This window comes from Cryptomeria japonica, chromosome 10, assembly GCF_030272615.1.
Source record: "Cryptomeria japonica chromosome 10, Sugi_1.0, whole genome shotgun sequence".
NCBI classification, from domain to species: domain Eukaryota; kingdom Viridiplantae; phylum Streptophyta; class Pinopsida; order Cupressales; family Cupressaceae; genus Cryptomeria; species Cryptomeria japonica.
In genome coordinates this window covers 182,988,430-183,001,766 of record NC_081414.1, presented here as the reverse complement: position 1 = coordinate 183,001,766, position 13,337 = coordinate 182,988,430, and the positions used below count along the sequence as shown (strand labels likewise).

Sequence of the window (13,337 nt, the reverse complement as noted above, 5' to 3'; positions counted from 1 at the left end):
ATATTGAACAAATACAATTCAGATTTACTATTGTAAGTTTGTAACATCCAAGATGTACACATGGAATTCCCTTTGAAGTTCTATCCAACCAACAAATCATCATTAGGGAGCACCAGTTGGGAGACCATACAAGGCGCCTCGATCCCTTCCACCCAGCCTAGGAGCACGGAATGACAACCTCCATTCTCACCTCCCAGCCCCTCTTGGGGTGTCTCTACCGGTGTGGCTTCCTAGCTGATTGCAATCCTTCGTATGTACCTGTTGTGACCATTTCACACATCGCCCCATCGCAAATGGGGACCCCCTCTTTTTGCTTGTTTTTTCGCTCGTTTTCGCTTTCGTTTTAGGGTTTTGTTAGTCAGTTAGTCGTCTGGATTTAGGGTCAAGCCTTAGGGTTTTAAATTTTGTCTTTTCAGGCCAAAAATCCAGTCGTTTTTGAGAGCTTTTGAGCTTCCTTTTCTAGGATGCAAATTTTGAATGCAATGAATTCGCCAAAATGGTCTAATTTTCAATTGGAATGTTGATGCAGAGCTTAAATTTGTCTAAGTACTGAAAGTGAAATGTGAATTTTTTTGTCCGATTGAATATTTTGACCCAAATTTTGACTTTTTTTGATTTTGATCCTGGGCATTGGAATTGATTTGTTTTCGCCTCGTGAAGTGTTAAAATGTGAAAAATCATGTTATTTTGGCCTGTAGGAGCAAAATCGCTCCTGTCCCTCAGTGAAGGACGGGAGCTCATTTTCAAATATCTCATCATCCCTGCAGAGTCCAGACAAATTTCAAGTTGGAAGTGATGGAGAATGGCGATATCTTTCCATTGAATATAAATTGAAGATTTTCATGAGCACGGAAATGCCTCCAGGAGGAAAATCGCTCCTGTCCCTCAGTGAAGGACCGGAGCTACAAATTCAATTTCGCCTTGTCCTTGCAAGATTTCGATGACTTAACAATTTGAAAGGGTCCGAAGGAAGATGCTTTGCCAAATGAATATAATTTGAGATGCAAAAACGAAGGAGAATGACCTATATTGACCAAATCGCTCCTGTCCCTCTCCAAGGGACCAGGGCGAAATACCTTATAGCTCCCGTCCCTCTCCAAGGGACCAGAGCGATTTCCTTCATTATGCAAAATCCAGACAAAGGTCAAGGCAAGTTTACGTTCAAAAACAGAGAAAAACATGAGATAAATGCGTTGAATATAAATTGAAGATTTTTGGGACGTCCATAACAGTGCTAAATGCCTAGTTCGCTCCTGTCCCTCAGGAAGGGACCAGAGCGATTTTTGATATAATTGCTTTTTTTGCAAAGTTACAGATGATGTCAAGGCATGGACGAATGGAGTGAAGAGGGACGAGTCCGTTGAATATAAACTTGGAACCTGGCAAAGTGAGATAGTGGCCACAAGGGAAGGATCGCTCCTGTCCCTCTCCAAAGGACCAGGGCGATGTTAGATGCATTGGCCATTTCATGTAAAATTTACGTAAGGACAAGACGTTGCAATGTTTTAGAGGGTCCATGGTATGATAAAAAGATGATATACAAGAGTTTTGGACGTAAAATAATCATCATTTTGAGCATGGAGACTATATCGCTCCTGTCCCTCTCCAAAGGACCAGGGCGATTTGCTTTGGATTCCTCGTTTTGCTTCAAGTTCAAGCTAAGTCAAGACGTCATAAGATAGCATATGGTCCAAGGCGTCGTTTGAAGATAATTCGCAAGAGTGTTGAACGTCCAAACATTGCCAATCAAGGTAAAAGCTCACATCGCTCCTGTCCTTTGGGCAAGGACCAGGGCGATATCATCAAAAGCACGCATATTCCTTCAAGATCAAAGCTAGGCGAGGTTAAGCAAGGTAAGGGACATCGTTTGGAAGACATCACAACGAAGATTGGAGTTTAAACTTGCCAAGGTTAAGAAGAAAACGTGGATCGCTCCTGTCCCTCTCCAAGGGACAAGGGCGATGATCCCTCAAAGCGTCCAAACACTTCGTGCAAACAAATGAAACAAACGCAAAAGGAACAAGCATAGGTGTTATTCGCCAATAATGAAAGATCGAGGAACAAAGATACATATTGAACGTGGAAATTAGAAGATCGCTCCTGTCCTTTGGACAAGGACCAGGGCGATGAGCATTAAAGAGGCCTTTAAGTACGCATGCAAGATGATCAAATTCAAAGGACTCATCATGATGATCGATTTTCAACACGAAGATGAAGGAGTTGGACGTAAGAAATGCAAAATCAAGACCAAAATCATGAATCGCTCCTGTCCCTCTCCAAGGGACCAGAGCGATGAGGTACGTCCCTTTGTTTTCCAGTTTTGGCGCCAAATTAAACAATTCAAATTTTCCTTAAATGCTAAATCGATTTAAAAATTGAAAATCCATTTTTATTTAGCATTTAATATGGCGTTATCTTTTATTAATTATTTTTTGCCTTTATTAAAAATCGAAATTCTCATTTAAAAAACGCAAGGCATTAATAATTAATTATTTAATTAATATAAAATCGATTTGAAACGCCCAATTAAGCAAGTCGGCCTTGTTATTTTATTGCAAATCATTAAAAAAATGGTTTTATTTAAGCAAGTCGGCCTAAGGGGTGAAAGGATGAGCGCGCTATATATGAAGGGTGAGAGATTTCATTTTCACATAATCATTTTTACCTTTCTTCATGCGAATTAAGAAGAGGCGAATATAGTGCGAAGTGTGTTTAAAGGTGGTGCGAATTCCAACCAAGGGTGGCGCTTAGTTATCAAAAGGTGGTGCGAATTTGAAGACCACACCAAGTGCGAGCTTGAGGATACGTTAAGGCGAATTTGCTAAGGACTTGGACGATTTGTTTGAGCGATTTGTCAAGGATAAATTTGAAGATCATTTAAGACCACGCCAAAGGCGATAATTGAAGATCACGTTCTCTCCAGAGGTGGCGAAGTCGATTTTGAGGAGATCATATTGAAGACTATTTTATACTTCAAATTTTGCCTAGGCGAATTTTGTTTTTGCATTCTAGAGTTAGCTCTTTATTGAGGTATGGCGATTTATTATTATTGCTTTATTCATTCATCGTCATATTCCAAATTTTGAAATTTTGAATTTTGAATCTCTTGGCTCAATCGTTTATTTTAGGAAATGATAACTCTAGAGACTTATCATGAGGTTTCCTAAAATTTTATCTCTCTTATTTACGTTATTTATTGCAAAATTTATTTCTTATAATGAAATGTTGTGTAGGTATGGCGACCCCAAAGGCGGGAGCATCCACCAGCCGCTCGGCTCTCATGAAAGAAGATCAGAAGACCGAAGAAGTGGAGACCAAGATCGTGTCTAAATGGAGCAACATTGGAGATACAAACCTGGGGAACTTTAGTACGAAGAAGTTTCGAGAGGTCCCTTACATCGGCAAGCCATCACCTGTCGCCCGGAGAATAATAGAGAGTGGCATCATTAAGGCGGCCGGTTTTCCTCCAGCTATTCAATGCCACGAGTTGATGATCGAGTGTGCCCGCCACTACAATCCACAGTCCAGGACAATTGTGTCCAATGAGGGAAACACTTTGGCGTACCTTTCAGAGGAAGCCATAAGTGAAGCCTTCCATCTTCCAGAGCACAGGGACATGATATACAAGAGCATTGAAGGAGCCAGATCAGTGTACGATGATGATCCAGATGCTTGCCTAAGCATAATCAACAAGAACTGGCTACTCAAGAGTCGTCCCCGTCTGAGCAAAGTACCGAACACACCACACAGGATTGATTTCCAGGAGGAGTACAGAGATTTGATTACCATGCTCAACAGAGTTACAGGAGCACCTCCTGCCTTCTATTTTGAGAAATGGATGTTTTACTTCATCCAGGTGATTGTTCAAGGAAAGGGTACAGTACATTGGGCTAGGATAATTAGCCATTGCTTAGACGTACAGTTGAGGAGACTCAGGGCTACTAAGTCCTTCCACATGAGTTCATACGTCATCTATGCTTTGATCAGGAGTGTTGAGTACGCAGGACTACCTCACAGAGGAGTGATTGGAAGAGGACCCGGCGAGGTCAGAGCTTGTGAATCCTATACCTACTTGCATCATCCGCCAGGGAAGAACTACAAGTTAGTCAATGATACTTTCACGATGAACATCACAAGGACGTTGCAAGGTGGAATTCACAACAGATTATCTCAGGATGCCCAGGAGTTCATCAAGAGGTACGGTGCTTGGTTCATTCAGTTTCCCAAGTTCACTTACATTAGAGTGCATGGATGTCCTTTACCTCCATACATGTTGTCGAGGTACCCGACAGACAGAATTGTGTTACTTGAAGTAACAAGGCAGTTGGCAGCATATGTGAAGGCATTCAGACACAGACATCAGAATGGAGTTCAGGTACCTATTATTTTGGGTAATTCAGTTGAGGTATGTCCTAATGTCTTAGCCATGGATGACGCAGAGAAGGAGTTAGCCTTGAATTCTTTTTCATCTTTTGCTTGGAGGAATAGTTTTGATCCCCATGGACATTTAGAGGAGACGGTCGGTAGAAGATTTAGACATGAGCACCAAATTGAAGATTTTATGATGAATCTCCTAGATGATCTCGAAGTGAAACGAAAGATACATTCTAGATTGCCTTTGGATTTCATTAGGAAATGTAAGATTTACAGAGTGGCCGACCAAGCTCAGGACAACGGCAGGCACATCCAATCTTCATATGATAGAGAAAGCAAAACAATAAGTTTGAATTGGAATGAGCCCGAGGCCGTGGATTTAGATGATTTGATGGCACCAGTCTTGTCTTGTACTCGCAGATGGGTAGACGTTCAGCATCAGAAATTGAGAGAACAAGGCATAGCTATGTCTTTTACTTTGGAAGAGAAACCAGCCGAAGGTGGAGCCAGTGTTAGCGAAGGCAATCCTAATCCTAGGAATTCAGGTGAAGGTAACCTTCGATGTGCCAGCGAGGGCAATCTCCATTTGAGAGGTTCGAAGAGAAAGGAAAGATCAAAAAAGAAAGAGCCTTCCAAGAAAAAGTTAGGTGCCAACAAAGATCAAACACCAGGTACTTCTTCCAGACCAGAAGATAGAACAGTTCGAGTGGAAGAGTCCATGGAGTCGATGGTACAGAATGACAGACAGGAGGAAGGACAGGCACAGCATGTTTCGTCAGATGGATCTCTCCAAGACTATGATTTAGAAGAAGATAATGAAGTAACATCTCCTCCCAGACAAGAAGAAATAGTACATAAAGAAATTCAAGTTCAAGAGACAAGATCGAATATCCCAGATTGGTTGAAGGAAAGATTGACTAAGGTGATCGTAATTGAGGACGAGGACAGTGCAATTGATTTAGAGAGCCTTGTTGGACGTTCACATATGACAACAGAGAAGAAGAAGGCTACAAAGATGTCCAAGATGATTCGAGATGAGACTGGATCTAGAAAACTGCAGATAGCTACACCGGCAGCAGACAAATATGAGGGTGAGATCCTAGCAGAAGACTATCATATACAGACTATTGAGTTAGGACCATCCACAGCAGAGCAGACTTTAGATGATGCCACTGACACATTTGAGGCATTGAAGGACAAGCTTAGAGAAGAAGTAGAAAAGAATAGAAAGCTTGAGAGAGAGGTCGGTGCATGGAGGACTTATTTCAGTCACATCAATGAACCTTTGGGACGTCAGGATCCAGTTAGATCACCAGTGCAGGCATTGCCCCTTCAATCGATCAATGAAGCAGAAAGATTCAGGAACCTGGTCCAGCGTACATGTAGTTGGATGGATAGATCTCATACAATGGCCATAGAGTTTGTTACAAGGATGTCGAAGATCATTCATCAGGCTATCCAAGTTCTTGAGATTATTCACAGATTGATGGCAACAGTAGCTGCATTTGCCCATACCAAGGACGTTGTCATCCCTGTCTTGAAAGTAATAAGACACACATCCAGAAGGATTTTAACGCAGGAGAGGATCTTAGAAGGTGATTCTCACAATTTGTTTCAGTGGTCAACCTTACTCCATATAAAGAGTGTTCTCTTCGAGGACATCAGTGTTAGATGTGGCCAAGTTGAGGAGGTGATCAATCCGACCCAGGACAGAGTATTTGAGGTACTTCGTACCATTCTTGGCAGAAGGATCGAGGTCGAGACAGATGTAGATATACAAGAATTTGAGGATAGAATTAAGATCATCTTTCGTAAGGACGCAGATGTTACAGATGAGCAATATGATCAGATGTATGCCACCATGCTCCTGATTGATAGAACAAAGGAACTTGAACCTACTTGGGACGCAGCTCTTCTAGATGCATTCGATCAGGTCATCCACTTAGAAGAGAGTATCAAGAATCTTCCCGAGATTCCAATCACAGAAATCGAAGGAATCGTGACAAAATTCATTGCATATGCTAAGAAAGAGAATTGGAAAGGGAATAAGATTCTAGATGAAAGGTTGTTACAGATGACATGACATCTTATTTCTCATTGGTTGATACCTCCTAGATTTTTGTGCCGAATTTAATATTTGGCTATGTATTTAATATTGTTCAGTAAAAAGGAGGTCATTTGTAACAAACCCTAATTAGGGTTTAGGTGTCATGATCTTGTCCATTGATTTATTTTCAATCTGGACCTTTCATTGTAACTGGGGATGCTATTTATACCCCCATTTTTCATTTCATTGGAGAATAGTATAATAGAGGAATAGAGTAATAGTCAATAGTTGATGGAATAGAGAGATTAGAGTTAGAAGCAATTTTTATTTTGTAGCAAGATTGAGTCTTGAAGAGAGAAATTCAAGCAATTGTTGTATATGATGACTTGGAAATCAATAAAATATTGAAGTTATGGTGTTTTGTTGCAAATTTCTTGAGTTATCTTCATGGTTGTTGGATGTACTTGAATCACGCTCAATCAAAGTAGTTTGTTAATTTGAAAGACTAAGTGTGGGATTTGATATTTGGTAGGATTCGCAATCCAAACCACTAGCTTCTTGCTGATTGTAGGAACGCCTTGCGTGGTCGACTGGAAAACATTTTGAGTCCTTAACCTTCAAGCATTAGGATATGTACTTTCGTAGTAGTGTCCTTGGTCTTTGATGCATTGAACGTCATTATTACCTTAGAAGATCGCACTAATTTCAATTGAGTTGTTATCTTATGGCAAAATTGAAGTTGGTTGAGTCTTGCCAAATCTCATTCATGCTAAGTCGTTCATAGGGTTAGGCTAGATTAGACCTCTCAAACCCTATCTTTTGCTTTTTTTTTTTGAAAGTTCCTTTTAGATTAGTAAAATCTTCGAGCCTTTGGAATCCGTAAGACGCCTTGGAGGAAACAGCAAATCACATCATACCACTAAAAAGCTTGTCCACACGTGGAGACCCCACTAAAAGAACCTTGGAGTCCATCTAACTGATCCTTTTTGCAGATCTTCAGCAGTTAGAGACTATTTTCTCAAGAGAGGATAAGATACCTATTGGTATTTTATTCTGTGTATGATTGTGTATAAAATACACGTCAACAGTACCAAGACTCCCCTCCAAAATGAGATAGACCAATGGATAGGAATTCCTCAAGGGAATTGTCACATGTATTACATATATATAGGCAAAGATATGTCAAATATACTCCCCCTCCTCAAGTGAGACCACCTTCCCTTTATATCTTCCTTTGTGAGGGAGAAGTCACACCCCTTCATCATGCCTTCCCTTGGCGAGGGTCACAACCTTTCACAATTACCACCCTATCAAAGGGTCACAACCTTTCATCAATTCTGTCCTAAAAGTCAGTTCCTTATTTTTTGCCCATTCCTTTCTTCTTCCATTAACCCTCCTTAATCCCTATCCTTCCTTCTTTCTTCCTCTCTTAATTCCATATCTTTTTATACTATACTATTTTATTGAGGAGACACATCTCTAGGAAAAGAGACATCCATTTAAAGGGTCATGCCTCCTCATTGTTGTCTTATCAGTTCTGCACTTCTTATTCCCTCAAGTATTCCCCCCTCAAATGAGTTTCTCTTCTCCCTTTTATATCTCATGTTTTAGGGAGTCACAACTTTTCATTTCATGTCTTTTGACCATTCATTAGCTTAATTAAGTTTTAATTATATTCTTTTATATTTTAATTTTGATTTTATTTTTATTATTTTTTATTTTAATTTTATTATTATTATTTATTATTAAATTCTATTTCAAAGTGGGGACATTACAGACCCACCAAGGGTGTATTATGGATTACTCTCAAAGTCTTCCCTTTCATTCTCGATTCCAGCACCAAGTAGATTCTTTCCTTGTAGAGAATGAGTTTTTTACATATTGTGTACTGGTCATCTAGTAGTTTGGCTTCCAACACATCAGCTGAAAATGCATTCTTAGCATATTCTGCTATGATTTTTTCTCTCCAATTAACAGAGATGTGATACATTGAACACGGAGTTGGTCTTCTAGATAATGCATTGGCAACAACTTTTTTCTTTCTTCTAATGTATTTAATGTCAAATTTAAATGCTTGAAGTTTGTTTACTTACTTTTGTTGCTGATCGTTACGTCATGCCCTGTCAGGATTGCATCCTTTACTGTTTGGACCTCGGCTATAACACATTCATTATCATTATATAAACTCAGAAAATTATCTTACTCCATAAGACTTCAGAAAATTCTGAATCACTATGCTAAACATCGATTAGTATGAGAAGTTCAGGTAGTTATTGGGGTAAGTCAGAAAAAAAAACATGGCAGATTGAATAAGAATCGCTTAGATAAATTATTGTTTGTCTAGCGGTCAGACTTAGCAATGCAATTATCTTTTATAAAAAAGAAGATGCAATAAGAACAGTGATTAATATTAGTAAAGCAGCAATTGAGATTGTTCATATTAATTTCAGAGTGATGTGACCCTCTCCCCACCCCAACTGGCCTTTGACCCTCTCATCACCATACTATGCCCATATCCTAGGTGTATGATACCAATATCCAACCATTTTCTCCCCATTCATCCCAACTTTTTATTGCCAGCCTACTTTTACCTTTTACTTGCTACCCCCAAACCCACCATTTTCACAACCCCATTCCACTATCTCTACTTGACAAGATAAGTTCTCACTCCTTACAAGGTGAGTGGCTTCTATCTACTAACTTAGAAATGACATATTCATTTAGAGCGCTTCTCTTATAGTTAGATTGAAGGCACACAGTTTGTGCCTAGAATTTTTGATATCCCTCCTATAAATGCCACTAAGTCACATATTTGACCCAAATTCCAAACCATTTGAGAGTGTGATCCATCAAGATTCGTTATAAATTATCAAACCTATCATCTAATACATAGACTCTCAGTCCTATCAAAAAATAGATGACCAAATCTAATTACTCTCCAACCCCCATGTCTATAAGAAGGGGCAATTGCCTGAGGACCAAATCTGAACCCTCCTATGTATCTTATTCTCTCGCCCAAGTCCACAGAGGAGAGTAAAGAAATCAAATTCAAATAAGAGGATGAAGGAAATATGAATGAAGCACCACAACCATGAGAAAGAAGCACTTAAACTTATTGAAGATGACTTGTAGAATCATAGAGAATCTTTCGTGGCTACTCAAATGCAACTTGATATTGACTCAGCATTGGCTTACTCACCAAACAAGAAATTCATTTCAGGAGTTGATCCAGGTAAGGCCTGACCTCTCTTCTTAATAACTACGAATTATTTTCAACAATAATCCTAGCCCCTTTTCTAGCCAACGTACTATGCAACCCACAAAACCATACTGCATGTCAAATTCTCCAATATGCATGAACTTTGTCCAGCTACATCTTATATTCCTGGCACTCACCCTCATCCCTAAATGTCCACGTACTCATCATTCAATCTACTCCTTAGTGACTAGCTCCTTAAGCTTCTCTCCTACAACTAGATTATGGGCCTCAAAGCTAATGACCAAATGTCTAAACCTATCGCAAAATCCTCCAAAGTGTTCAGAAACCTCATATTACACTTCCCAAGTCTCAAAGAAAGAAACCATTTTGGTTACTTCCTCCTATTTATAGATGCCATAGTGAAAGAAATCAAAACCATAATGGCCTCAAAAGCTCTTAATTCCCTCTCAGTTCTAGGGATCATGCTTTGTTTCAAATGGAAACCAAGGTAAATGACCTTTCCCTACCCTCAAAAACTTTGATGATCTTGAATCTCCATATTGGAAGCATATCTGATAAACCGTTCCTTGCTATTATATCTTATCCTTATTTGTTTACTCTAGCTTGACTTGGAATATGACGATTTAATTGAACTTTAATGTGAAAACAAATATATTTGAAGTATGGTTATTCTCTAATAAACCTTTTCTTTTTATCTGACTATGCTTAAGTCTATGAAGTTTAGGCTCTCTATATTGTCACCTCATTGTTTATTGATACTATTTCCTCTTGATTTATTTGAATTTTTGTCAAAAAAAGAGGGCAAAAACATTGCTCTGGTGTTCAACAACTTCGAACTCACTGCTTATTAAGGCAATACTCAATGCATGTTGAGCAGGGTACCTCTAGATAACGTAGCTGGGTCTTTGATCACTCCAAGGGCTGAGTTCATAGGCCAACGAACCTGGTCTAGCATCAGACTAAGAAAATCACTGGTCTCTATCTCACTGACAGCCAGCTTCCTGGTCGTCTACACTTTACAGTAGTTGGGCTGTGCATCTTCAAAATGACAAAATGATTTCTGCATGTCAATTTAATCATTGGACCTGAATGCTATCCACCAGATGCTATTTAAAAAGAGATTATTTATGTAGGTTGAGAAGCATCAGTTTGAAAGAGCCTCAAACTTGCCGAGGCAGGGGAGAGGCTCAGCACAATCCTCTGCCCATTGCTCTCAGCCTCTCACTGTGGCTGCAAATGCATGAATTGATTACTTTGTTTTAGCTTTGTGCCCTCGGTTTATGAAAAATCTTTTCTAAATCATTTTTGTATTGGGCCTATGGCCTAATGGGTGTTTTGTATGAAATGACGCCATCCACATTTTTAGGATAAAATAATCCTGTTTTTTTGTATTCATTCATGAAAGGCCGTTCTATTATCTCTGTACTTTATTGACTCATGAAAGACTAAAGTTCTAGTTTTTGCATACTGTTTTTGCTGAAGGTTTAGAGAAACTTGCCTCCATCATTTTGGGATCAATGATACTTATTTTCCAAATAAATTCCACTTTCATATGACTACAATTCCAAGCATAGCGAGCAAACTTGATACAGAATAATTCAGAAATCGATCCAAGATGGAACTCAACTTTTCACAAGAGATATAAAATTCAAAAGTTCTTTGGACCTACCTTAAGCATACCAACTGCTTCCATATAGTCTGCAGGTACAACAAATTCTTTCTCAACATCATAAACATTAGCATATCTGACATTCTTATTCATTTCATAAGTCTGCTTGCCCCTTGCTGTGGCAATCATATCTATCCTGACTCCGGGGTACCTGTGATACCAGGTGAAAGTTAAAGGGATGGATCCATTTTTAGCCACAGAATGATAGATAAATCTTCTCAAACAACAAAACATGAAATATTATGTATTGTAGATTAATTAAAATGTTTTTAAAATGGAAAAACATAAGATTCTCAATTATAATCAACAGGAGACGTGGGAAATGAGAAGGGAATCCAGAATGGGATATCATTTTGAAATTATGACTAAGGGTACCAGAGAACATTTATAAAGGTATGGATTATTAATCACCATCAATAGGAGATGTGTGATATAAGTAGTCATAGTCATGAGCAAATGTGGTATATGTGCATGACACTGGGGTTTACAATGGAGATGGGGATAGGGATGGTCATTTAAAAATAGAGTGCTGGAGGATATAAACAAATGTATGGGTATATTGCATTTAAATGTTGTCAGGTGGACGTGCGAATAGTTACCACTTACCAGGAGATTATATAATTTCTGAAAGTAATAATTCTTTATACATTTTTTATAAACAAGAGCTAGTTGAGCCTCCAAGATACAAAAAATTTAGTGAAAGATTAGACAATTGCCTAAAAATCGGCCATGAAAACACCTTATACCTGTCCCTGAGCAGCTGTATGACAGGGAAAAATAACAAGTTCTCATAAACGCCACCTGCCACCATGCACACGCACACTCTCACATCGCCTCTCAGCATTGCACCAAGTGAAGCAATCTCAACATTGTAGCCCTTAGGGAACTTGAGAAACCCATATTCACTGTCTGGGTTATCAGGGGGCCTTGGATATTCTGCATCCTGCTTTCCGTCTGCGAATAGTTCTCCATATTCCATATCTGGGTCCTCCCCATAGTCAAATGGGTCCAGCCATGGATTCTTCTTGGCCTTAATTGCCCTCAAATGACAGCCATTCCCATTGCCTTTACCGCTGTCTGAATTAGGAGTGAAGAATTTTGTGAGATTATGCTTATGGGCATTTGAAGAATAAAATGAAGGGGAGATCTTTGGATTGTTAGAAACAATTGGAGATGTTAGAAGAAGAGATGCATGCACCCCAGCCACTGCTGCCATGGCGTTAGCTTTTTCTAAGCTCTGTTGAATGTCAATCCATTCAAATTACGAGCAAACACATTTCAGCAATAAGAATTTGAATTTTCGAAGTTCTAAAGTGTCTGAAGTGCATAAACAGCAGAAGTATTATTATTTTCTTTAAAATTAAATTGGTGAGTCTATTTGTTATGCTTGATATTTAAATTACAAACGTGTGGAGAATATATGGATAAGCTCCTATCCGGGGGAAATCCACATACTTTCTGTCTAATTGTTTTACATTATTTTGAGTCCATGTCTTTAATGTATTGTTTTAGCATTTAATTGATTTTAAAGGTATATAATTAATTTTGAATTTGAATTTAATGTTTGGTTATATAATATTATTAACTGCAAAGTATTTTTGGTAGAGTTGTTGAAATATTGTTTATTTTGAATAAGATTATATATAATTTTATTTTTTTAGGTTCAATCATAATTGTAATTTTATTTTATTGTTTTCAAAGTCAAATTTAATAATTTTTTATCACAAATTTTAAAATTTAATTGTGATATTTTGACAAACACTCTAAAGATGTTGTATTGCATGTCTAGGGATGATCACCTTAGTTCATTCTAATTACTTGATATATATGAGAGTATCTTTATGTTCAATTACTATTGATTTAATGTAGGGGTTTCACTACTAACAAGGAAGTTGATCACTTTTCCTCTTTTCTATAGCATATTTGAATGACATTTTTAGTAGCACTTAGTTTTCCTTACATAAATATTATCAAGGGAACATCTTCTATAGGGACCAAAGGTTACTCAATGTAATGTCTCTCATGTT

General features: G+C 38.5%; 1 protein-coding gene across 3 annotated transcripts in view; it reads right to left on the bottom strand.

The window, feature by feature from the left end:
• LOC131073563 (photosynthetic NDH subunit of subcomplex B 1, chloroplastic) overlaps positions 1–12,677 on the bottom strand; it is a 72,651-nt gene extending 59,974 nt beyond the window's left edge. For all 3 annotated transcript variants that reach the window (XM_058010020.2, XM_058010021.2, XM_058010022.2), the window contains exons 1-2: positions 12,057–12,677; positions 11,311–11,461 (exon numbers count right to left, since the gene is read on the bottom strand). In XM_058010020.2, the coding sequence (XP_057866003.2) occupies positions 11,311–11,461; positions 12,057–12,526 (621 nt within the window). In that variant the 5' untranslated portion in view covers positions 12,527–12,677. The remainder of the gene's footprint in view (positions 1–11,310; positions 11,462–12,056) is intronic.
• Positions 12,678–13,337: the final 660 nt, after the last annotated feature.